General features: G+C 43.0%; 1 protein-coding gene across 1 annotated transcript in view; it reads right to left on the reverse strand.

Moving 5' to 3' along the window:
* Positions 1-27,225, reverse strand: part of LOC124031574 (guanine nucleotide-binding protein G(i) subunit alpha-2) — a 180,631-nt gene that overhangs the window by 29,081 nt on the left and 124,325 nt on the right. The window contains exons 2-3 of the mRNA XM_046342985.1: positions 21,363-21,405; positions 7,316-7,457 (exon numbers count right to left, since the gene is read on the reverse strand). Of these exons, the coding sequence (XP_046198941.1) occupies positions 7,316-7,457; positions 21,363-21,405 (185 nt within the window). The remainder of the gene's footprint in view (positions 1-7,315; positions 7,458-21,362; positions 21,406-27,225) is intronic.

A 27,225-nucleotide genomic window follows, 5' to 3' on the forward strand; every position in this document is an offset into this window, starting at 1 on the left:
ACAAGTGTGTGTGTGTCTATGCACTGTTCTCTGTGTGTTCTTGTGCATCACTGCCTATGCGTAAATGTTGTCTGTTGTCTGAATGTACTGTATGAGAGCATGTTTGTGGCAGCCGGTGCACTAATTGCCTGCATAGGAGACAGAGTAAGAATCACTAGGTCCAGCGACACACTGTATGAAGGATGGTCTGAAGACACAGAGGAGCGTACCCATCCATCCTCCCTTAAAAACCAAGGCAGCCTCTCTACTCATCCCTGTTAGACCCTCCCCTCAGGCCATGTGAAGACGAGAGTACAGTTATAAAGCACATCCACGCATCCTACAGCTACAGACCCAAGACTGAAGCCCTCTAATATATACGGTCATACACTGGAGCTTGCTCTCTTTGAGGAACACACTGACAGTTTGTTCACAGGCTGAGCCCTCTGCATGGTACCACTAGACTGGATTTTCTCTTACTTCAGACTCATTGGTTGTGACAGGTGAGACCAGCGAAGCTGTGTGTGTGAGTGTGTGTGTGTGTGTGTGTATGGGTCTGTAAATAAGAAGAAAGACTTGAAGATGGGTTGGGAATTAAGCCTTCCTTATCAGCCTGAGGTAGTCATTGTTTGATGTTGGTGAACAGCAAACTCCCCAAGTTTCCAGATATATTGATGAAGTAAAAAAAGATCAAACTGAAGCAAACTACTTCTATCCTGCACTGTCTGGGCTGCATGATGCATTTGCAAGTAGCAGCAGCAGGGTCGTTCCACGAAATGAGGGCCTTTTGCATCCCTTTGATATTTTAAGTAGACATTGTGCACAAATATTTAATTTGAAAAGCCTGTTATAGTAAATTAATTGCCCTTTAATATAGACCACACGAAAAAATATTTTTACACTACTTGGTCTAAAAAGTATGTGGACACCTGCTTGCCGAAACTCTCATTTCAAAATCATGGGCATTAATATGGAGTTGGTCCCCATTTGCTGCTATAACAGCCTCCACTCTTCTGGGAAGGCTTTTCACTAGATGTTGGAACATTGCTGCGGGGTCTTGCTTCCATTTATCCACAAAAGCATTAAGGAGGTTGGGCACTGATGTTGGGCAATCAGGCCTGGCTCAAAGTCAGCATTCCAATTCATCCATAACGTGTTTGATGGGGTTGAGGTAAAAGCTCTGTGCAGGCCAGTCAAGATCTTAAACACTGACAAAACATTTCTGTATGGACCTCACCCCCACACGGGGGTATTGTTATGCTGAAACAGAAAAAGGCCTTCCCCAAACTGTTGCCACTTTAGTTGGAAGCACAAAATCATCTAGAATGTCATTGTATGCTGTAGTGTTAAGATTTCCCTTCACTGGAACTAAGGGCCCGAAACCAAACCATAAAAAACAGCCCCAGACCATTATTCCTCCTCCACCAAACTTTACAGTTGGCACTATGGATTGCATAAGGTAGTGTTCTCCTGGCATCTGCCAAACTGAGATTATTCCGTCGGACTGCCAGATGGTGACGAGTGACTCATCACTCCAGAGTCCAATGGCAGTGAGCTTTACGCCAGCTGATGCTTGACATTGCGCATGGTGATCTTGGGTTTGTGTGTGGCTGCTCGGCCATGGAAACCCATTTCATGAAGCTCCAGATGAACAGTCATTGTGCTGACGTTGCTTCCAGAAGCCGTTCGGAACTTGGTAATGAGTGTTACTCCTAGACGTTTCTACAATAGCAGCACTTACAGTTGCCCGGGGCAGCTCTAGCAGGGCATTTGACAAACTGACTTGTTGGAAAGATGGCATCCTATGACAGTGGCTTGTTGAGAGTCACTGAGCTCTTCATTACAGGCCATTCTACCGTCAATGTCTGTCTATGGAGATTGCATTGTTTTGTGCTCAATTGTATATACTTGTCAGCAACGGGTGTGGCTGAAATAGCCAAATCCACTAACATGAATTGGTGGCCACATACTTTTGGCCATGTAGTAATGTATAAATAAAGACAAAATTCAGCATTTCAGCATCCCTCTGTGCATCTTCTGTGACTTCTGGGTGGATTTTAACCCACTTAATCCTAACATTTTCACCTTCATTGTAAAGCCCTAGTTATTTTGTTGCTTTGACAAAGTCATTTCTATAGATTATTATTTATTTCATGTGATTATCAAAGTAAAAAGAACAACATGTTCCCACTTTTAAGGTCAACTCTGTTACGTGAACTGAACTCTAGTTTTAATATGGTGAAACTATTAGTCAAATCCTAATGTAAAAGCAGGTGAACTGGTTCTACTCTTATTGCCAATTTATATTTATTTAACCTATTGAGATGGGAAAAATGTTTTAAAAAATATATTTTTTTACACGATTCAATATGCAACTAATTGGTGGAACCACCCAGCAGCAGTGTTGTTTTTGAGGTGCACAGTGCCGACACACTGCTAAGGAAATCTGCTTGTGAAATTTGTCCTGCCAGCAGTTTTAAATAAACCCATTCCAATAAACAGCCTAGTCCGAGTGTCACCTTTTCCTTTTTCAGCACACTTCATTTTTCTTCATTGACAAGCCTGCATGGCCCTCATGGAGGCAGGAAAACCCACTCACAGCCTCAAACTCCTCTCTCTCAATCACTCTCTAAACTTCCTCACGCTCTCTCTCTATCTCCCTGAGCACTGTGTGTGTGTGTGTGTGTGTGTGTGTGTGTGTGTGTGTGTGTGTGTGTGTGTGTGTGTGTGTGTGTGTGTGTGTGTGTGTGTGTGTGTGTGTGTGTGTGTGTGTGTGTGTGTGTGTGTGTGTGTGTGTGTGTGTGTGTGTGTGTGTGTGTGTGTGTGTGTGTGTGTGTGTGTGTGTGTGTGCACGATGCACAGGACATCCATTAATAGTTGTCCATTGTCGAGGCAATTCTAACTAATAAAAATGCTATATCAACCAAAGCAATGTTCGTAGAACGTTGAAAATTGAATATTTGGTTGATTAGAGCAGCAGCGTTGATTTGAAATCCATTCTATTTCTTTCCTATGGAGATTCAGTTCAATATACTTACAGTACCAGTCAAAAGTTTGGGCACACCTACTCGTTCAATTTTCTTTATTTTTACTATTTTTTTACGTTGTAGAATACTAGTGAAGACATCAAAGCTAGGAAATAACACATATGGAATCATGTAGCAAGCAAATGTGTTAAACAAATCTAAATGTATTTTAGATTCTTCAAAGTAGCCACCCTTTGCCTTGATGACAGCTTTGCACACTCTTGGCATTCTCTCAACCAGCTTCACCTGTAATTCATTTCCAACAAGGAGTTCCCACATATGCTGAGCACCTGTTGGCTGCTTTTCCTTCACTCTGCGGTCCAACTCATCCTAAACCATCTCAATTAGGTTGAGGTCGGGTGATTGTGGAGGCCAGGTTATCTGATCCAGCACTCCATCACTCTCCTTCTTGGTCAAATAGCCCTTACACAGCCTGGAGGTGGGTTGGGTCATTGTCCTGTTGAAAAACAAATGATAGTCCCACTAAGTGCAAACCAGATGAGATGCCCATCGCTGCAGAATGCTGTGGTAGCCATGTTGGTCCAATGTGCCTTGAATTCTAAATAAATCACAGACAGCATCACCAGAAAAGCACCCCCACACCATCACACCTCCTCCTTCATGCTTCACGGTGGGAACCACACATGCTGAGATCTTCCATTCACCTACTCTGTGTCTCACAAAGACACGGCTGTTGGAACCAAAAATCTCACATTTGGACTCATCAGACCAAAGGACACATTTCCACCAGTCTAAAATCCATTGCTCATGTTTTTTGGCCCAAGCAAGTCTCTTCATTATTATTGGTGTCTTTTAGTAGTGGTTTCTTTGCAGCAATTTGACCATGAAGGTCTGATTCACGGAGTCTCCTCTGAACAGTTGATGTTGAGATGTGTCTGTTACTTATTTGGGCTGCAATCTGAGGCGCAGTTAACTCTAATGAAGTTATCCTCTGCAGCAGAGGTAACTCTGGGTCTGACTTTCCTTTGGTGGACCTCATGAGAGACAGTTTCATCATAGCTCTTGATGATTTTTGCGACTGCACTTGAAGAAGTTCTTGAAAGCTTCCGGATTGACTGACATTCATGTCTTAAAGTAATAATGGACTGTCGTTTCTCTTTGCTTAGCTGTCATAGGCTGGCTACTTTCAAGAATCTCAAATATCAAATAAATGTAAATTTGTTTAGCACTTTCTTGGTGATTCCATGTGTGTTATTTCATAGTTTTTGTATTATTATTCAACAATGTATTAAAAATGGAGAAAAACCCTTGAATGAGTAGGTGTGTTCAAACCTTTGACTGGTACTGTACCTTTGAATATGTTGATATCACAATTGAAAAGAGCAACTTTACCTAAGCAAAGTCAAAGGCCGAAAAACCATGCCAATATATCCTCCAAACACCGGCTTTGACGGCATTATCACTTTTATACAACTGGTTAGCAACGTTTTCAAATAATGATTGACATATTCAAATCAAATCAAATTTTATTTGTCACATACACATGGTTAGCAGATGTTAATGCGAGTGTAGCGAAATGCTTGTGCTTCTAGTTCCGACAATGCAGTGATAACCAACAAGTAATCTAACTAACAATTCCAAAACTACTGTCTTATACACAGTGTAAGGGGATAAGGAACATGTACATAAGGATATATGAATGAGTGATGGTACAGAGCAGCATACAGTAGATGGTATCGAGTACAGTATATACATATGAGATGAGTGTGTAGACAAAGTAAACAAAGTGGCATAGTTAAAGTGGCTAGTGATACATGTGTTACATAAGGATGCAGTCGATGATGTAGAGTACAGTATATACATATGCATATGAGATGAATAATGTAGGGTAAGTAACATTATATAAGGTAGCATTGTTTAAAGTGGCTAGTGATATATTTACATCATTTCCCATCAATTCCCATTATTAAAATGGCTGGAGTTGGGTCAGTGTCAATGACAGTGTGTTGGCAGCAGCCACTCAATGTTAGTGGTGGCTGTTTAACAGTCTGATGGCCTTGAGATAGAAGCTGTTTTTCAGTCTCTCGGTCCCAGCTTTGATGCACCTGTACTGACCTCGCCTTCTGGATGATAGCGGGGTGAACAGGCAGTGGTTCGGGTGGTTGATGTCCTTGATGATCTTTATGGCCTTCCTGTAACAACGGGTGGTGTAGGTGTCCTGGAGGGCAGGTAGTTTGCCCCCGGTGATGCGTTGTGCAGTCCTCACTACCCTCTGGAGAGCCTTACGGTTGAGGGCGGAGCAGTTGCCGTACCAGGCGGTGATACAGCCCGCCAGGATGCTCTCGATTGTGCATCTGTAGAAGTTTGTGAGTGCTTTTGGTGACAAGCCAAATTTCTTCAGCCTCCTGAGGTTGAATAGGCGCTGCTGCGCCTTCTTCACGACGCTGTCAGTGTGAGTGGACCAATTCAGTTTGTCTGTGATGTGTATGCCGAGGAACTTAAAACTAGCTACCCTCTCCACTACTGTTCCATCGATGTGGATAGGGGGTGTTCCCTCTGCTGTTTCCTGAAGTCCACAATCATCTCCTTAGTTTTGTTGACGTTGAGTGTGAGGTTATTTTCCTGACACCACACTCCGAGGGCCCTCACCTCCTCCCTGTAGGCCGTCTCGTCGTTGTTGGTAATCAAGCCTACCACTGTTGTGTCGTCCGCAAACTTGATGATTGAGTTGGAGGCGTGCGTGGCCACGCAGTCGTGGGTGAACAGGGAGTACAGGAGAGGGCTCAGAACGCACCCTTGTGGGGCCCCCGTGTTGAGGATCAGCGGGGAGGAGATGTTGTTGCCTACCCTCACCACCTGGGGGCGGCCCGTCAGGAAGTCCAGTACCCAGTTGCACAGGGCGGGGTCGAGACCGAGCTTGATGACGAGCTTGGAGGGTACTATGGTGTTGAATGCCGAGCTGTAGTCGATGAACAGCATTCTCACAGAGGTATTCCTCTTGTCCAGGTGGGTTAGGGCAGTGTGCAGTGTGGTTGAGATTGCATCGTCTGTGGACCTATTTGGGCGGTAAACAAATTGGAGTGGGTCTAGGGTGTCAGGTAGGGTGGAGGTGATATGGTCCTTGACTAGTCTCTCAAAGCACTTCATGATGACGGAAGTGAGTGCTACGGGGCGGTAGTCGTTTAGCTCAGTTACCTTAGCTTTCTTGGGAACAGGAACAATGGTGGCCCTCTTGAAGCATGTGGGAACAGCAGACTGGTATAGGGATTGATTGAATATGTCCGTAAACACACCGGCCAGCTGGTCTGCGCATGCTCTGAGGGCGCGGCTGGGGATGCCGTCTGGGCCTGCAGCCTTGCGAGGGTTAACACGTTTAAATGTCTTACTCACCTCGGCTGCAGTGAAGGAGAGACTGCATGTGTATAATATATTTGCATAACATATTTGCATAACATATTTGCGTAATTTATTCATACTATTTCATCCTTCCACATGATATAGTCCTGACACAAACAGTCGCTAACTTTTTTTGTTCTGTATCTATGGACATTCGTTCTAAATGTTCAATTGCCATACTGGCTGGCAACCTTCTTATTCATTGCTTGCTACTGTAGCTAGCCAATTACGGCTAACCTTTCAGGCACGTCAAAGAGTGCAGCCTGAATAACAGTAAAGAAGCTGCGTTTGCGTTTGTTTAAGATGTTTTCTTGTGACATTTTTTTCGATACATCCATAACATTGAGCTAATAATGCACGGCATAGATGCCTGGCATAGAAAATGTGCTCTCTTGTCAGGACAATGTTGCTGCTGAGGAACTAGCCAATAACACAGCTAAAATAATCAATTCAAACTGAAGCTGTAAAGACTGCAAACTAGCTGAATTTGGTTTCATTTTCTTTTCATTATTTTTTTTCTCTTCAAATTAAGCACTTATTTATCTATCTATTTCTTTATATATCTGGGATCTATACAGGATCCAGCTCCTGTGGAATCAACTCAGTCACCTGGGGAAATATTCTCATGGAAAGTTGCAAGGCCTTCGTGTGCTCATTAATGGGGGGCCAGACTGAAGGATGGGGTATGTCAATGGCTGCATAATGGTACACACAATTTCCTATTGGCTGTTCTTTTCAAACTGTGTTAGTACATGAAATGGCTCCTTGGATCAAGCATGGGATTATGGATGATAGTGACTAACCTTGTCGTTAAGGCCCAGGACATGGTAACCCAAGAGCTCTAGTGGATGTGTAGAGGCAAAGCTGGACCTCTTCTCTAATTATCTGACTGCAGAAACAGAGGAGCCTAACAAACATGCCCAAATGTGTGTGTGTGTGTGTGTGTGTCTTACCTCTCTGGCGGCTTCTGTGTAGTCGATCTTGAGGTTGCCCATAGCCTTGATGATAGCCATGATGGACTGGATGGTGTTGCTGTAGACCACAGCTATGTACTGCTTACACTCATCTTCTGAGTAGCCATCCTCATGGATGATCCTGATCGGGAAGGAAAACAAACCTGAGCATTCTTCTGATGTCACAGAAGTCAGGAACAGTGTTGGGGGTAACGTGTTACGATGACAATGACATCAGTGGTGCTGACAGTGTGGCGTATTGACAACTCTTTAGGTGCTTAGAGGAATGTTCATGTTTGAATATCCCGTGATTTGTAAGTAGGCAAGCCATTATAAGGTAGTGCGCTGGGTTAAAACAACCCAATTTGGGTAAATATTGGACAGAACACACGGTGGGTTATTTTGACGCAGCCTGTTGGATCACTTACTTGGGTTGTTTTCTTTTAAAAAAGCCAGGTTGGGTTGTTGATGCTGCATGGTTTGTTGCGCTATGATCCACCGGGTCAGATCAGAAGACTGGAGGCGTGGCTTAGTAGGTGGCGTGGCTAAAAATGCATTTTTTTTTGCCTTGAGAGTAAATACCATTCCGGGTTCATTTGTTCTGTTGTGTCGTCAACATATGTTAAGGGTGAGCACTGATGCTTTTGTAGCCGGTCCAACTCAAGGTGAATGGGGCGGCAGGGTAGCCTAGTGGTTAGAGCATTGGACTAGTAACCGAAAGGTTGCAAGTTCAAATCCCAGAGCTGACAAGGTACAAAATATGTCGTTCTGCCCCTGAACAGGCAGTTAATCCACTGTTCCTAGGCTGTCATTGAAAATAAGAATTTGTTCTTAACTGACTTGCCTAGTAAAAAAATTAAAGGTGTCATAAATGTTTTTTTTTATAATGCACCTCCCCTCAATATTAACAATACTTTACCATGACCCTCCTCTTGTACTGTAAAACGTATTTAACACCCTCCCCCCTAATAGAATTAACTCAAAATAATGTTACAGAGGACAAATAATAATAACTTTAGCAACCCTGTGTTTATAAATGTTGATATCGACTTTGTCATTTCAGTATGCTTTTGTGGCACAGTCGATCCGAGGCAGGGCTACGGGCCAGAAGTTTGATGGTTCGCTGACACTACGACCAATTTTGATGTCATATTTAAAATTATATAGAATATATGCAACACATTTTCCACCAACAGGTTTCTCTGCCAATGCACCACATAACCAATTAACAAAGCATACTGACTTAGGCACTTCATTATCATGTTCAACACCACAATAATAGACAAAAATGCTGGTTGGAGGATTCCGGATATCCTGCTTATTCCACCTTGATTCCCATGAACCGAATAAAAAGTTTTCGCATCGCATTTTCAACTCTAGGCCTACTGTTGGTTTTGTCTGATTTTGTTTTTTTTCATATACACTTGAAGTCGGAAGTTTACATACACTTAGGTTGGAGTCATTAAAACTTGTTTTTCAACCACTCCACACATTTCTTGTTAACAAACTATAGTTTTAGGACATCTACTTTGTGCATGACCCAAGTAATTTTTCAAACGATTGTTTACAGACAGATTATTTCACTTAAAATTCACTGTATCACAATTCCTATGGGTCAGACATACATTAAGTTGACTGTGCTTTTAAACAGCTTGGACAATTCCAGAAAATGATGTCATGGCTTTAGAAGCTTCTGATAGGCTAACTTCTCTAGGATAGGGTGCAGCATTTGGAATTTTGGATGAAAAGCATGCCCAAATTCAACTGCCTACAACTCATACCCAGTTGTAGGCAGATATTATTAGTAGATGTAGATAGAAAACACTCTGAAGTTTCTAAAACTGTTTGACTCATGTCTGTGAGTATAACAGAACGTATATAGCAGGCAAAACCCAAAGGACAAACCATTCAGATTTTTTTTTTTTTTTTAAGTCACCCTCTTTTCAATGAGTTTTCATTGGGAATCCAGAGTTCTAAGGGACTTGCATGCAGTTCCTACCGCTTCCACTGGATGTCACCAGTCTTTAGAAATTGGTTGAGGTTATTCCTTTGTGTAATGAAGTACGGGCATCTTGAACGAGGGTCACTTCATGTGTACTGTTTGATAGAGGCGCATGACCAGAAAGCATGCTAGAGTTTGTTTTCTTCCTGTATTTAACACAGATCATCCCGTCTTCAATTTTATCGATTATTTACTTTAAAAATACCTAAAGTTGTATTACAAAAGTAGTTTGAAATGTTTTGGCAATCTTTACAGGTTTTTCTGGATCAAACGTGCCAAATAAATGGAAATTTTGGATATATATGGATGGAATTAATCGAACAAAAGGACCATTTGTGATGTTTATGGGACATATTGGAGTGCCAACAGAAGAAGCTCGTCAAAGGTAAGGCATGATTTATTTGGTTATTTCTGCATTTTGTGTGTTTATGGAGGTTTATGGAAAAGCCTTTTTGAAATCTGACATGTTGGCTGGATTCACAAAATGTGTAGCTTTAATTTGGAATCTTACATGTTTGATTTTTATAGGAATATATTTGAATTTGGCGCTCTGGCTTTTGGCCAAGTGTGACGCTACCGTCCCACATATCCCAGAGAGGCTAATTGACATAATTTGAGTCAATTGAAGGTGTACCTGTGGATGTAGGCCTACCTTCAAACTCAGTGCCTCTTTGCTTGACATCATGGAAAAATCAAAAGAAATCAGCCAAGACCTCAGAAAAAATCCTTGGGAGCAATTTCAAAACACCTGAAGGTACCACGTTCACCGGTACAAACAACGGTATGCAAGTATAAACACCATGGGACCACGCAGCCGTCATACCGCTCAGGAAGGAGACAGATTGTCTCCTAGAGATGAACGTACTTTGGTGCGAAAAGTGCAAATCAATCCCAGAACAACAGAAATGGACCTTGTAAAGATGCTGGAGGAATAAGGTACAAAAGTATCTATATTCACAGTAAAACGAGTCCTATATTGACATAAACTGAAAGGCTGCTCAGCAAGGAAGAAGCCACTGCTCCAAAACCCCATAAAAAAAGCCAGACGACAGTTTGCAACTGCACATGGGGAAATTGCACATTAGAGAAATGTCCTCTGGTCTGATGAAAAAAAATAAAAATAATGACCATCATTATGTTTGGAGGGGAAAGGGGGATGCTTGCAAGCTGAAGAACACCATCCTAACCATGAAGCCGGGGGGTGGCAGCATCCTGTTGTGGGGGTGCTTTGTTGCAGGAGGGACTGGTGCACTTCACAAAATAGATGGCTTCATGAGGAAGCAAAATTATGTGGATATATTGAAGCAACATCTCAAGACATCAGTCAGGAAGTTAAAGCTTGGTCGCAAATGGGTCTTACAAATGGACAATGACCCCAAGCATTCTGTAACGGGATTCTTCTGTTGAAGGAGAGGCGGACCAAAACGCAGCGTGGTTATTGTGATACATCTTTAATAAAGATGAAAATAGAACAATATACAAGAAACCGCGAAAAAAACGAAAACAGCCCTATCTGGTGTAACAAACACAAAAACAGGAACAATCACCCACAAACCCCAACACCAAACAGGCTACCTAAATATGGTTCCCAATCAGAAACAATGACTAACACCTGCCTCTGATTGAGAACCATATCAGGCCAAACACAGAAACAGACAAAGTAGACACACAACATAGAATGCCCACTCAGATCACACCCTGACCAAACAAAACATAGAAACATATAAAGCAAACTATGGTCAGGGTGTGACACATACTTCCAAAGTTGCTTTTACACCTGCATTGTGCTTTTACACCTGCATTGTTTGCTGTTTGGGGTTTTAGGCTGGGTTTCTGTACAGCACTTTGAGATATCAGCTGATGTACGAAGGGCTATATAAATAAATTTGATTTGATTTGATTTGTGGCAAAATGATTTAAGGACAACAAAGTCAAGGTAGTGGAGTGGCCATCACAAAACCCTGACCTCAGTCCCATAGAAAAATTGTGTGCAGAACGGAAAAAGTGTGTGCGCGCAAGGAGGCCTACAAACCTGACTCAGTTACACAATCTCTGACAGGAGGAATGAGCCAAAATTCACCTAATTTATTGTTGGAAGCTTGTGGAAGGCTACCCGAAACGTTTGACCCAAGTTAAATCATTTAAAGGCAATGCTACCAAATATTAATTGAGTGTATGTAAACTTCTGACCCACTGGGAATGTGATGAAAGAAGTAAAAGCTGAAATAAATCATTCTCTCTTCTATTATTCTGACATTTCACATTCTTAAAATAAAGTGGTGATCCTATCTGACCTAAAACAGGGAATATTTACTAGGATTAATGTCAGGAATTGTGAAAAACTGAGTTTAAATGTCTTAGGCTAAGGTGTATGTAAACTTACGTCTTGAATTGCTCACAACATCCCTGTTAGGGAGCAACTCTCCTTAGCCAAGATCCACCTGACAAGTGTGGCATATCAAGAAGCTAATAAAACAGCATGATAATTAAACAGGCGCACCTTGTGCTGGGGACATAAAAAGCCACTCTAAACTGTGCAGTTTTTCACACAACACAATGCCACAGATGTCTCAAGTTTTGAAGGAGTGTGCAATTGGCATGCTGACTGCAGGAATGTCTACCAAAGCTGTTGCTACAGACTTGAGGCCTTAGACCACGTGTATGGTATCATCTGGGTGAGCGGTTTGCTGATGTCAACATTGTGAAGAGAGTGCCCCATGGTGGCGGTGGCATTACGGTATGGGCAGGCAAAAGCTACAGACACAATTGCATTTCACCTATGTCAATTTCAATGCAAAACAAATACAGTGACGAGATCCTGAGAAGCATTGTGAGGCCCATTTTTTTTGTATTGACCAACAGATATATCTATTGCATACCTGTATTCCCAGTCATGTGAAATCAATATTATTAAGGCCTACATGTCTGATTTGCTCATTTCTGATTTCCTCATTATGGACTTCAACTCAGTAAAATCAATTAAATTGTTGCACGTTGCGTTTATATTTTGTTCAGTCTGCATTCTGAAAGTATTCAGTTCCCTTGAATTTTTCCACATTTTGTTACGTTACAGCCTTATTCTAAAATGGATCAATAGTTTTTCTCCCCCTCATAAATCTACACACACGACCCCATAATAAAGCAAAAACAGGTTTGTACAGATTTTAGCAAATGTATTAAAAATAAGAAACTGAATTATCACATTTACATAAGTATTCAGAACCTTTACTCAGTACTTTGTTGAAGAACCTTTGGCAGTGATTACAGCCTTGAGTCTTCTTGGGTATGACGCTACAAGCTTGGCACACCTGTATTTGGGGAGTTTCTCACATTCTTCTCTGCAGATCCTCCCAAGCTCAGGTTGGATGGGGAGCGTTGCTGCACAGCTATTTTTAGGTCTCTCTAGAGATGTTTGATCGGATTCAAGTCTGGGCTCTGGATGGGCCACTCAAGGACATTCAGAGACCCGAAGCCACTCCTGCATTGTCTTGGCTCTTTGCTTAGGGTCGTTGTCCTGTTGGAAGGTGAGCCTTCACCCCAGTCTGAAGTCCTGAGCGCTCTGGAACAGGTTTTAATCAAGGATCTCTCTGTACTTTTCTCCATTAATCTTTCCCTCGATCCTGACTGGTCTCCCAGTCCCTGCCACTGAAAAACATCTCCACAGCATGATGCTGCCACCACCACGGTTCATCGTAGGGATGGTGCCAGGTTTCCTCCAGATGTGGAGCTTGGCATTCAGGCCATATATTTCAATCTTGGTTTCCAAAGATCTTGTTTCTCATGTTCTGAGAGTCCTTTAGGTGCCTTTTGGTAAACTCCAGCGAGCTGTCATGTGCCTTTTACTGAGGAATGGCTTCCGTCTGGCCGCTCTACCATAAAGGGCTGGTTGGTAGAGAACTACAGAGATGGTTGTCCTTCTGGAAGGTTCTCCCATCTCCACAGAGGAATTCTGGAGCTCTGTCAGAGTGACACTAGAGTTCTTGGTTACCTCCCTGACCAAGGCACTTCTCCCCCGATTGCTCAGTTTGGCCGGGCAGCTAGCTCTAGGAAGAGTCTTGGTGGTTCAAAACATAATTTAGGAATGATGGAGGCCATTGTGTTCTTGGGGACCTTCAGTGCTGTAGAAATGTTTTGGTACCCTTCCCCAGATCTGTGCTGCGACACAATTCTGTCTCAGAGCTCTAAGGTTAGGTAGAGCTCTAAGGACAATTCCTTCGACCTCGTGGCTTGTTTTTGCTCTGACATGCACTGTCAACTGTGGGACCTTATATAGACAGGTGTGTGCCGGTCCAAATCATGTCCAATCAATTGAATATACCACAGGTGGACTCCAATCAAGTTGTAGAAACATCTCAAGGATGATCAATGGAAATGTGATGCACCTGAGCTCAACTTTAAGTCTCATAGTAAAGGGTCTTAATACATATGTAAATAAGGTATTTCAGTTTTTATTTTTGTATGAATTTGCCAACATTTCTAAAAACCTGTTGTCACTTTGTCATTATTGGTTATTCTGTGTAGATTGATGCGCAAAATGTTTAAATTAATCCATTTTAGAATAAGTCTGTAATATAACAAAATGTGGAAAAAAATCAGAATACTTTCTGAATGCACTGTATATCTGTCACGTTCGTCATAACGAGGAGACCAAGGCGCAGCGTGATAAGAATACATGCTTCTTTTAATGAAGAATAAACACTGAAAAAACTATACAAAACAACAAAACGAACGTGAAGCTATGAGACACGAGTACTGACAGGCAACTACACATAGACAATAACCCACCAAATACCCAAGGAATATGTCTACCTAAATATGGTCCCCAATCAGAGACAACGATAAACAGCTGCCTCTGATTGGGAACCGATCTAGGCAACCATAGACATATAAACACCTAGATATACACAAACACCTAGATATACACAAACCCTAGACATACAAAACACCCTAGATAATACAAAAACTACACAAACCACCCATGTCACACCCTGACCTAAACCAAAATAATAAAGAAAACAAAGATAACTAATGTCATGGCGTGACAATATCCACCAGCGTTATAGATAGATAGATAATGTATTGTCATAAATTATTTAATTGTAAAGGTTAATAAGGATGGTGGAATCCTTCATAGAGGGTTCTAGGTAGAATTATATACAGGGCTTCTATGAAGAAGTCTACATACAGGGTTTTAGTAAGAACCCTCTGCAAAGGGTTCCATATGGTGACAAACTGAAGAACCCTACAGTAAATGGTTCCACATAGCACCTTTTTTTCGAAGAGTGGTATAGTAAAAGTTAGCACACGGAGAAGCGTAGTGCAGAAGGAAAGTACCAAAACACCTTGATAAAGGGCAGGCGCAGGCAAGCAGATGGGGAATTTTTTCTAGTAGATATATAGTAAAACCTGCAAATAGCGAACGTAAACCAGGGTAAAACGTACTACCGTCCCCGGTGCCCAATAAAAAAAACACACAACCCTCCCCAGAGAGAAAAAATTAATCATTTGGATCCCCCCTATCCCCCATTAAATTACACTCTGTCCCTTTGAACAGCAAAATTATTATAGATGACGTCACAGACGCCGTTGAATGTGCGCAGGGTAACCTTTTGTCTTCCATCAAAACCAATACAGGTGGTTGGTGGACAAAACAAAGCTTCTGATGAAGTGATACACACTGTCTCGACGTAAAGTGCTTAACGATTTTGAAGCATGCCTCGGAGAGCCAGTATCAAATGTAACATGACTAAGTATAGTCATCACTTTCTTATATTTAAATAGTAAACGTTATAATAATAATAATAATAATAATAATAATATATGCCATTTAGCAGACGCTTTTATCCAAAGGGACTTACAGTCATGTGTGCATACATTCTACGTATGGGTGGTCCCGGGGATCGAACCCACTACCCTGGCGTTACAAGCGCCATGCTCTACCTAAAAATATCTAATAGGCAGAAATATTGACAGAACTGAAATTTGCAGTGTACAAACTTGATGAACAGGAATGGCATTTACTCTCATGGGTGGACAAAAATAACTATCTGAAAGCCACGCCCCCAATAGGCCACACCAAACATGTTAATTTAACCATCAGTTGGATTTGTATCCACTTTCATGCTGGGTTGATGCAGTAGGTGATTTTTTAAAAATAGTATTGGGGTCTCTTTCAGGTAGTTATTTTTGGCCACCTGTGAGTGTAAATCTAATTCCAAAACATGAGGTTAATAATACCCTGAACAGATTACATTTACTATCACCAGTGGCCAAACATAATTATCTGAAAGCCACATCCCTACTAAGCCACGCCTCCAGTCTTCTAATCTGTCCCAGTGGGGACATAGCTCAATAACCCAACTAAGTGACCCAACTGGCTGGGTCAAAATAGCCCAATGTGTGTTCGGTCCAATATTCACCCATTGCTGGGTAGTTTTTAAACAAGCATTTTTTGGAGTGCAAGGTGCTACGTTTAGTTGCTAAGAGTTTGGATATTCAGTCAATGACTGTAATGTTTAGTAGCATATTAGCTCTGTTACTCTGCAGCCCTGTGCAAATCTCCTCTTTGTGTAATACATTTAGTCTCCCCTGTGTGTTGTCTGATCCACTTCTCAGCTTGCACAAGGGAACGCTCTGCATGTTAAGTGTGTGTGTGTGTGTGTGTGTGTGTGTGTGTGTGTGTGTGTGTGTGTGTGTGTGTGTGTGTGTGTGTGTGTGTGTGTGTGTGTGTGTGTGTGTGTGTGTGTGTGTGTGTGTGTGTGTGTGTGTGTGTGTGTGTGTGATGCTAGGGTCCAGACTTCGTCAGAATACAGGAGCACCAGGGCAACCGCACATGAATCCCAACGCAATATATCACCTCATAGGAAAAGTAAAGGGATTTAACCCAGTTAGTTACCTATGAAATTTTGTAATTCTATTTGAAGGTGTTGGATAAAGCAACCATTTTTACTGCATTTTACTGGTCTCCCTGGCCTCCTTTTATGTTGACACATGATCTCTGTGGTAAGAGACGGAGCTAATGCTTAAAGAGCTGGGACGGCTTGTGTGTTATGAGTGTATGTCTGTCTCCCAGGTACTGATTTCCCTATGTGGCCGCTTTAGAGTAGTAACCTGGGCTTAGAGCTACAGTCTGTACTCTACTCTACACTCATGAAAAATAGATTAATCGCCTGGCTAGCACACAGGAATGTGAATAATTAAACCATTTGTGTGTGTGTGTGTCAGACATAGACATACACATGTTTTGTATACGTCATTGGTGAACGTGTCCCTGTAATTGAGTGTCGGTTTGATCAGTCATTACAGTAACCACAGGGCTAGAACTAGAGGTTGACCGATTAATCGGTATGGGAATTAGGGCCGATTTCAAGTTTTGATAACAAATCGGTAATCTTCCTTTTTGGACGCCGATTATGGCCTATTACATTGCAATCCGCGAGGAGACTGCGTGGCAGGCTGACCACCTGTTACGCGAGTGCAGCGTCAAAAGGACCTTGTGGCTGCAAGGAGCCAAGGTAAGTTGCAAGTTAGCATTAAACTTATCTTATAAAAAACAATCTGTAATGAACTTCGTCTGTTGTTTGTAGAGAGTCAGACCGAAATGCAGCGTGTAGGTTACTCATGACTTATAATGAAGAATAATGCGGTACATGAAATAACTGAAAATACAAAAACAACAAACGAGTGAAACTAATACAGCCTATCTGGTGACTAACACTAAGACAGGTACAATCACCCACGAAATACAACGCGCACTCAGGCTGCCTAAATACGGTTCCCAATCCGAGACAACGAGAATCAGCTGACTCCCATTAGGAATCGCCTCAGGCAGCCAAGCCTAACTAGACACGCCCCTAATAATACACACTCCCAATTAATACAAACCCCAATACGAAATACAACATATAAACCCATGTCACACCCTGGCCTACCCAAACATATAACAAAAACACAAGATACAATGACCAAGGCGTGACAGAACCCCCCCCCCTAAGGTGAGGACTCCGGGACGCACCTCAAGAGCATAGGGAGGGTCCGGGTGGGCGTCTGTCCATGGTGGCGGTTCTGGCTCAGGACGTGGACCCCACTCCATAAATGTCCTAGTTCCTCCCCTTCGCGTCCTAGGATAATCCACCTTCTCCGCCGACCATGGCCTAATAGTCCTCAACCTGATCCCCACATAACTGAGGGGCAGCTCGGGACCGAGGGGCAGCTCGGGACCGAGGGGCAGCTCGGGACCGAGGGGCAGCTCGGGACAGAGGGGCAGCTCGGGACAGAGGGGCAGCTCGGGACAGAGGGGCAGCTCGGGACAGAGGGGCAGTTCGGGACAGAGGGGCATCTCGGGACAGAGGGGCAGCCCGGGACCGAAGCAGCCCAGTATTGAGGGGAAGCCCGGTACTGAGAGGGAGCCCAGTACAGAGAGGAAGCCTAGTACTGAAAGGAAGCTCAGTACTGAGAGGAAGCTCAGGCAGGTAGTAGGCTCCGGTAAATCCTGGCTGGCTGGTGGACCTGGATGATTCAGGTTGTCTGGCCGATCTAGAAGATCTTGGCAGACTGGCACTTCTGGCGGATCCTGGCAGACTGGCACTTCTGGCGGATCCTGGCAGACTGGTGACGCTGGGCCGACTGGCGGCGCTGGGCAGACAGGAGACTCCGGCAGCGCAGGAGAGGAGAAAGGCTCTGGCTGAGCTGAACAGGCGGGAGACTCCAACAGTGCAGGAGAGGAGAAAAGCTCTGGCTGCGCTGAACAGGCGAGGCGCACTGGACGCGCTGGGCCGACTGGTAGCACTGGTGGCGCTGGACAGACAGGAGACTCCGGCAGCGCAGGAGAGGAGAAAAGCTCTGGCTGCGCTGAACAGGCGAGGAGCACTGGACGCGCTGGGCCGACTGGGAGCACTGGCGGCGCTGGGCAGACAGGAGACTCCGGCAGCGCAGGAGAGGAGAAAGGCTCTGGCTGCGCTGAACAGGCGGGAGACTCCAACAGTGCAGGAGGGGAGAAAAGCTCTGGCTGCGCTGAACAGGCGAGGCGCACTGGACGCGCTGGGCCGACTGGGAGCACTGGCGGCGCTGGGCAGACAGGAGACTCCGGCAGCGCAGGAGAGGAGAAAGGCTCTGGCTGCGCTGAACAGGCGGGAGACTCCAACAGTGCAGGAGGGGAGAAAAGCACTGGCTGCGCTGAACAGGCGAGGCGCACTGGAGGCCTGGTGCGTGGTGCTGGAACTGGTGGTACTGGCGCGAGGACACGCACAGGAAGCCTGGTGCGGGGAGCTGCTACCGGAGGACTGGTGTGTGGAGGTGGCACAGGATGGGCTAGACCGTGAAGACGTACTGGAGATCTTGAGAGCAGTGTAGGCACAGGACGTGCAAGGCTAGGGATGTGCACAGGACGCCTGGTGCGTGAGGCTGGCACCAACTTCACCAGCTGACTAACACGCACCTCAGGTTGAGTATAGAGCGCTAACTCAGGTGCTATTAAATCCCCGACACGATCCATCGGACGAATATTATATCTATAGCACCAAGCTAGCAACTCCCTCATTACTCTCCACTCCACTTTCCCCATTAACTCCTTCACAGTCTCTGCTTCGCTCACCTCTAACACTGGCTTTGGTTCAGGTCTCCTCCTTGGCTCCTCACGATGAACAAGGAGAGTTGGCTCAGGTTTATCTCCTGACTCAGCCATACTCTCCCTAAGTCCCCCCCCAATACATTTTTTGGGGTGACTTTCCGGTTTCCAACCACGTCGCCGTGCTGCCTCCTCATACTTGCGCTTTCCCCCGTTACCTTCGGTTCTCGCTCTGTATAACCGTGCTTTCCTTTTCGATTCCATATGTGTATAGCCCTCTTCGCATTGCTGTAGGGAATCCCAGGCGGGCTCCTGCACTCGCTCTGGGTCGGCCGCCCACCTGTCGATTTCTTCCCACGTCGTATAATCCCTGCTTCTGCCGTCCATAACGTCCTCCTTTAGATCCTGCCAGTTCACACGCTGCTCGGTCTGTGAATGGTGGGTGATTCTGTAATGAACTTCATCTGTTGTTTGTAGAGAGTCAGACCGAAATGCAGCGTGTAGGTTACTAATGACTTATAATGAAGAATAATGCGGTACATGAAATAACTGAAAATACAAAAACAACAAACGAGTGAAACTAATACAGCCTATCTGGTGACTAACACTAAGACAGGTACAATCACCCACGAAATACAACGCGCACTCAGGCTGCCTAAATACGGTTCCCAATCCGAGACAACGAGAATCAGCTGACTCCAATTAGGAATTGCCTCAGGCAGCCAAGCCTAACTAGACACACCCCTAATAATACACACTCCCAATTAATACAAACCCCAATACGAAATACAACATATAAACCCATGTCACACCCTGGCCTACCCAAACATATAACAAAAACACAAGATACAATGACCAAGGCGTGACACAATCAACCTTCACATAATCACTAGTTAACTACACATGGTTGATGATATTTCTAGGTTAACTAGCTTGTCCTGCGTTGCATATAATTAATGCGGTGCCTGGGAATAATTTAATCATAGCCTACTTCAACTTCCCCAAACGGGTGATAATTTAACAAAAGCGCATTCGCGAAAAAAGCACAATCATTGCACAAATGTACCTAACCATAAACATCAACGCCTTTCTTAAAATCAATACACAGAAGTATATATCTTTAAACCTCCATATTTAGTTACAATAAATTAATGTTAGTAGGCACTATTAACTATGGAAATTGTGTCACTTTTCTTGCATTCAGTGCAAGCAGAGTCAGGGTATATGCAACAGTTTGGGTCGCCTGGCTTGTTGCGAACTGCGTGAAGACCAGTTCTTCCTAACAAAGACCGTGATTAATTTGCCAGAATTTTACATAATTATGACATAACATTGAAGGTTGTGCAATGTAACAGTAATATTTAGACTTAGGGTTGCCACCCGTTAGATAAAATATCTGCCACCCGTATTTCACTGAAAGAATAAACGTTTTGTTTTTGAAATGATAGTTTCCTGATTTGACCATATTAATGACCTAAGGCTCGTATTTCTGTGCTTATTATGTTATAATTAAGTCTATGATTTGATACTTGATAGAGCAGTCTGACTGAGCGGTGGTAGGTAGCAGCAGACTCATAAGCATTAATTCAAACATCACTTTCCTGCGTTTGCCAGCAGCTCTTAGCAATGCTTGAAGCACAACGCTGTTTATGACTTCAAGCCTATCAACTCCCGAGATTAGGCTGGCAATACTACAGTGCCTATAAGAACATCCAATAGTCAAAGGAAATGAAATACAAATGGTATAGAGAGATGGTCGACACGTCATAATTCCTATAATAACTACAACCTAAAACGTCTTAAATGGGAATATTGAACCACCAGTTTTCATTTGTTCTTATGTTCTGATCAAGGAACTTAAACGTTAGCTTTTTTTACATGACACATATTGCACTTTTACTTTCTTCTCCAACACTGTTTTTGCATTATTTAAACCAAATTGAACATATTTATTTGAGACTAAATAGATTTTATTCATGTATTATATTAAGTTAAAATAAGTGTTCATTGTTCATTCAGTATTGTTGCAACTGTCATTATATTGTCAAATATATATATACAAAACTAATAGGTCTGTGACAGTCTGAATTGTTACAGGTTGGTAGGTGATCAAATAATTATGTCATGCAATAAAATGCAAATTAATGACTTAAAAATCATACAATGTGATTTTCTGAATTTTTGTTTTAGATTCCGTCTCTCACAGTTGAAGTGTACCTATGACAAAAATTACAGACCTCTACATGCTTTGTAAGTAGGAAAACCTGCAAAATCGGCAGTGTATCAAATACTTGTTCTCCCCACTGTATATATAAAAAAATCGGCTGATTTAATCGGTATCGGACTTTTTTAAAAGTCCTCCAATAATCGGTATCGGCGTTGAAAAATCATAATCGGCCGACCTCTAGCTGGAACATTCGGTGCACTGATGTGCCCTGATCAGTTAGAGAAACTGCTGATTATAGATGTCTGTAACTCACTTCATCTGCTTGACAATGGTGCTCTTCCCCGACTCCCCCGCACCTGTAGGAGGAACAGGAAACACACAGGTTAGAGTTGAATCGGCATCGGACTATTATCTCTATGCAGACTGTGTGTGCGTGCGTTTGTGTGTGTGTGGTCTTGCATAGGGCCGTGGCTGTCACAAAATTCCGTCGGCCAGTGATTGTCAAGCAAATAACTGTCGGTCTCTCGGTAATTGACCGTTAATTAACATAAACACATTTAGCATTTGTCCCTTACGTCAGGTCCTGATCTGGCTATGCCAAATGGCTGTGGGCTACGCTAGCTCATTTAGTCGACAAGGTTTGCTTAGAATTCCGTGGCATTATTTTATAGTACGAAGAATACAATTGAACAAAGCTGAATAAAATAGAAATTACATTTTCTACCAAATGATTTGCAGGAGTGTGCACATCCGACTATTCTGTGCTGAGCGGTTAAAAAATAAATAGGTACTGCTATATGCTTAATTTAGAGTTATTGAGGTAATGTGAGTTTTTCTACAAATGTTGGGCTAACTGTTTTGATTTTTAATACATTGTAAGGGTGCATGATGCGACTCTAATGATGATTTGAAAAAAGTCGCTTGAAAGTCATGAGCTCTGCTTTCTATTTTTTGCGCAGGCTGTTCACACTTTATCAGTCTCTCACTCACAATTGGACAAGCACTTGACAATGCCTCAAATTTCACGACGGCATCCCCTTTGTGTGGCCGTAATGCACCCTAAAAAAAAATCCATGCCTTTTGCAGCCGGTGGCCATTGTACCCTTGGCCCGTAGTGCTGCGTTGTGCTCTTCTCCCTGAGTGCTCCGCTCTCTGAAGCACCTCTCACGCACATGGTTCTCCATCACGTGAGTGATCAGGTATTTTTCACAGGCTACAAGTGAAGACAGGCACATCGGGGACACAACTGCGAGCTTCCTTATCCAATTCCGAGGTGCATATTGAAGATATTGGAAGAACTGTCCACATTTACTTTTCGTCAAGATGAGTAGGCCTAAAGAACAACAAAGGCACTAGTCTATGTCAATCTACCATTCCCCATAATACAAAAGTTGACCTGTTCTGTGTGACGAATAAATATTCCAAACATAGTCTGGGTCAGTTGTGGGATGCGATAGATCCCAAAGTAATACATTTTTAAAACACTTTGTACGCAATGTGGCTGACGCAACAGATCAGAACGTTTAGCTTTAAATGTTGATAAACTATTAGGCTATTTCTTCACATTATAAGCGCAGCAATACACACATGGCAGTAGGCTATAAGTATGAATGTTCCATTAGGGGGAAAACACCATGATCAAAAGTGACCGCAAATGTGATTACACATGTAATGCTTTTATTATAAATGTGCATTTTTATGGTTAAAAAGATCTTCCCCAAACTCGAAACTCACCTGCTGCGTATGTATGCAGCGTATGTTAGGCTCTACACCCCTTGTAAAGCGGATTAATGTGCTTCATTTTAAGACGTTATTTGGTTGTGTTACAAACCTTTTCAAAAGATATAGGCGTATGGGCAAGTCAACATGAGGTGTGCGGCTATGATTAAAAGAAGTCACAAAAAAAGGCTTTGTTTCTTGCCTTATGCTGTGCATCGTTCACAAGTGATAATATAATTCACAAGTGATCGGCTTATATTGTCACCCGTCAGACTATTCTTGATTTAACCTTGTCTTTGCATACACTAAATAATATTTGTTTGGATTTAGAATGGACCATTATCATGCACCTGTCTAGAAACAGGGGCAGTGAGAAAAAATACATGTCCTCTATGCACCTAAATAGCAAATGGAGGAAGATTTTCCAGTAGATCATTTTCAGGTAGGCTATACTCTTGTTGTAAAGATAATCAAATTGCAAAATATTAGAAAAGTTGAGAAATAAATATAGTAGGCTGATGGGACTCCCTCTTTTTAATAGAGGCCATCACTCTGTTTTCTCGCCCAATTGCATAGCCTATAGAAATGTTGTGCAACATGAGCTCATGAGCTCTCATGAAGGGTTTGATTAGATTTTCGATTACATTCAGGCTACGAATGACCATCGGCATCAGAGTTGGGAGAAAGTAATTATCGTGACTAAATGGTCACGTGAAATTTGACTGCCTTCATGACTCGTGATCGCCGGTGTTGCGGTTATATGGTCACCGCAACAGCCCTAGGCTTGCGTGCATCCGCTGAATCCTAACTGAACTCTAGCCATAACCATTCCTCTAGCAAAAACTCTTGTGACCCTCTGACAAACTCAGACAGTCTACCTCACCTTTCTCGCTGCACTGTACACAGGGTTGTTCATTAAATCAAATCTCATTTTATTGGTCACATACACATACTTAGCAGATGTTATTGCGGGTGTAGCGAAAGGACATGCTATATAGAGTTGGGATATTGCATTCTAAACTCAGCAAAAAAAAGAAATGTCCCCTTTTCAGGACGCTATCTTTCAAAGATCATTTGTAAAAATCCAAATAACTTCACAGATCTTCATTGTAAAGGTACAGGATGGCAACAACAACTGCCCGAGATACACCAGGAACGCACAATCCCTCCATCAGTGCTCAGACTGTCTGCATTAGGCTGAGAGAGTCTGGACTGAGTGCTTTTAGGACTGTTGTAAGGCAGGTCCTCACCAGACAACACCAGCAACAACATCGCCTATGGGCACAAACCCACAATCGCTGGACCAGACAGGACTGGAAAACAGTGCTCTGTTCTGGTTTTGTCTCACCAGCGGTGATGGTCGGATTCATGTTTATGGTCAAAGGAATGAACGTTACACCGAGGCCTGTACTCTGGAGCAGGATCGATTTGGAGTTGGAAGGTCCGTCATGGTCTGGGGCGGTGTGTCACACTGAGCTTGTTGTCATTGCACGGCAATCTCAACGGTGTGCGCTTACAGGGAAGACAGCCTCCTCCCTCATGTGGTACCCTTCCTGGAGGCTCATCTTGACATGACCGTCCAGCATGACAGTGCCACCAGCCATACTGTTTGTTCTGTGCATGATTTCCTGCAAGACAGAAATGTCAGTGTTCTACCATGGCCAGCGAAGAGCCCGGATCTCAATCCCATTGAGCATGTCTGGGATCTGTTGGATTGGAGGGTGAGGGCCGTTCCCCCTAGAAATGTTTGGGAAATTGCAGGTGCCTTGGTGGAAGAGTGGGGTAACATCTCACAGCAAGAACTGGCAAATCTGGTGCAGTCCATGGGGAGATGCACTGCAGTACTTAATGCAGCTGGTGGCCACACCAGATATTGACTGTTACTTTTGACCCCCCCCCCTTTGTTCAGGGACACATTATTCCATTTATGTTAGTCGCATGTCTGTGGAACTTGTTCAGTTCATGTCTCAGTTGTTGAATCTTGTTATGTTCATAGAAATAGGGTGCCTTGCGAAAGTATTCGGCCCCCTTGAACTTTGCGACCTTTTGCCACATTTCAGGCTTCAAACATAAAGATATAAAACTGTATTTTTTTGTGAAGAATCAACAAAAAGTGGGACACAATCATGAAGTGGAACGACATTTATTGGATATTTCAAACTTTTTTAACAAATCAAAAACTGAAAAATTGGGCGTGCAAAATTATTCACAAAAAAATACAGTTTTATATCTTTATGTTTGAAGCCTGAAATGTGGCAAAAGGTCGCAAAGTTCAAGGGGGCCGAATACTTTCGCAAGGCACTGTATTTACACATGTTAAGTTTGCTGAAAATAAACGCAGTGGACAGTGAGAGGACTTTTTTTTGCTGAGTTTATATTCACTCAGAGGTTTATTTTTCACTTTCATAAAGGATCCATCTGTAGCTAGTCTTTAGTTGGTGTTGGTGGCGTTGGTGCCTCTATGACAATTAAGGCAGATGTCAGAGAGCCTTTTTACTGAAGAATGTGTTTGTTTCATATGACTGTGTTTCGCTTTTCATGTTTTGTGTTTTCTTTTCATGTATTGTGTAATTGATGTGTATATATATGTATAGTGAATTGTTTTTTTATGTGTTCATGCAGGGCACATCTGCGGCAGAGACCGTGGTCTCAGCATGACTTCCTGCTTAAATAAAGGTTAAATAAATAATTGTGGAGTACATTCCATTTCATGGCCAGTTAACACATTGGATAGCAACAGATCTTTACTCATTGTTTCTCTGTAGGAAGTATTGTAAAGACTCTGCTAACAGGAGAAGAGATAATAATTAAACCCGAAGTGATTCCTGCAAACCAAATTGGCCAGTTTTGATTTCTGTGTGTAACATTTCTAGTGTTGATTCAGGAGTTAAATTCACTCTGTAAGAGTGAAATCAACACTCAGTAGTGTAAAATAAAGGAAAAGGGGGATACCTAGTCTGTTGTACAACTGAATGCATTCAACTGAAATGTGTCTTCCGCATTTAATCCAACCCCTCTGAATTCAGAGAGGTGCAGGGGCTGCCTCAATCGACATCCATATCATCAGAATCAGTGGGATAACTGGCTTGCACAGTGGCAGAATGACATAATAACCCCCAGTGTTGATGTTAATAACCAGAGTTGTTTTACACTTTGGAGAGTTAAACAGCCCCATCAAAACCACCCCAATCATTATTATATTTCCCAGCATTCTCTACTGGCAACTAGATATTGTAGGATTGTTTTTAAATATATGTGTTTTTGCATGTACATTGGTTAAACTTGTGCTTCACATAGATAAATATCCTTTTTCTAAACTAATCCGATCAGATTTATTGCACCCGTTACAGAAATGGCTGTTCCAGTTTAGGTTGTGTTAGTCTTCTTATACATTTTAATCACTTTGGAAGTCATTCTGAGTGTAGGTTGTTGGTGAATAAAAATTCCAGGAAGAACCCTCCAAAGTTAAAAGGGTTTTCAGATGGTTCATAGATGGTTCTAGGAAGAACCTTCAAATTATAAGAAGGTTATTGGTATGACCCCTCATAGAGGGTTCTAGGTAGAACCACATACAAGGGGTTATTTGAAGAACCCTACAAAGAGTTCTAGATAGAACCCTCTGCAAAGGATTCCCCTAGGGGAACAAACCGAAGGATGGTTTGGTTTACTTAGCACTTTTTTACTAAGCGTGTATGTGTGGGGTTACACTATTATTGCACACAGAGTGAGTTCATGAACTCATTTAAGCTTGCCATAACAAAGGGGTTGAATACTTATTGGCTCAAAACATTTCAGGTTTTCATTTTAAATGAATTTGTAAAGGTTTTGAAAACATAATTCCACTTTGACATTATGGAGTATTGTGTGTAGGCCAGTGACAGGAAATCTCTGTAATACAACAGAATGTGGAAAAAGTCAAGGGGTGTGAATACTTTCTGAAGACACTGTACATTTGACACTTCCCAAGTTAAATATACACCATTGATTTTGCTGTGTGCTCTGGGGAGAAATGATCTCAGAGCTTTTGTGACAAGACAAGACAATGCCCTTGAGGCCTCAAACCTCAAATCTGACTGCTATGGTTTTTATTTACTCTGACGCAAGTTATATTAAGCCATATGAACTGTTAGTGCTGTAGTGATTCAGCTCATTCTCACTCGTGTGCTCCTGTTTGGAGTGCAGGTCCCAGGCCCGGGCTCTTTTCCCAGCCCCTATGCTGTCAGCGCTAGCTATGCCACTGTGTTGTGTCCCTGCGCTCCACCTGGCCTGGCCCTGTCACGGTGCATCAAGCCCTGCCATGACAGCCCAGAGGGGCCAACAGCACTATTCCAGCCCTGGCCTTGCCTGTCACCACCACTCACACCTCATCACGAGGGCACTCGCGTACATAAACACACACACACATAAACACACACACACACGCCTTCCAGAGAAGGTGGTAGTGATAGAGAGAGGGG

This window comes from Oncorhynchus gorbuscha, linkage group LG03 (assembly GCF_021184085.1).
Source record: "Oncorhynchus gorbuscha isolate QuinsamMale2020 ecotype Even-year linkage group LG03, OgorEven_v1.0, whole genome shotgun sequence".
Classification (NCBI taxonomy): Eukaryota; Metazoa; Chordata; class Actinopteri; order Salmoniformes; family Salmonidae; genus Oncorhynchus; species Oncorhynchus gorbuscha.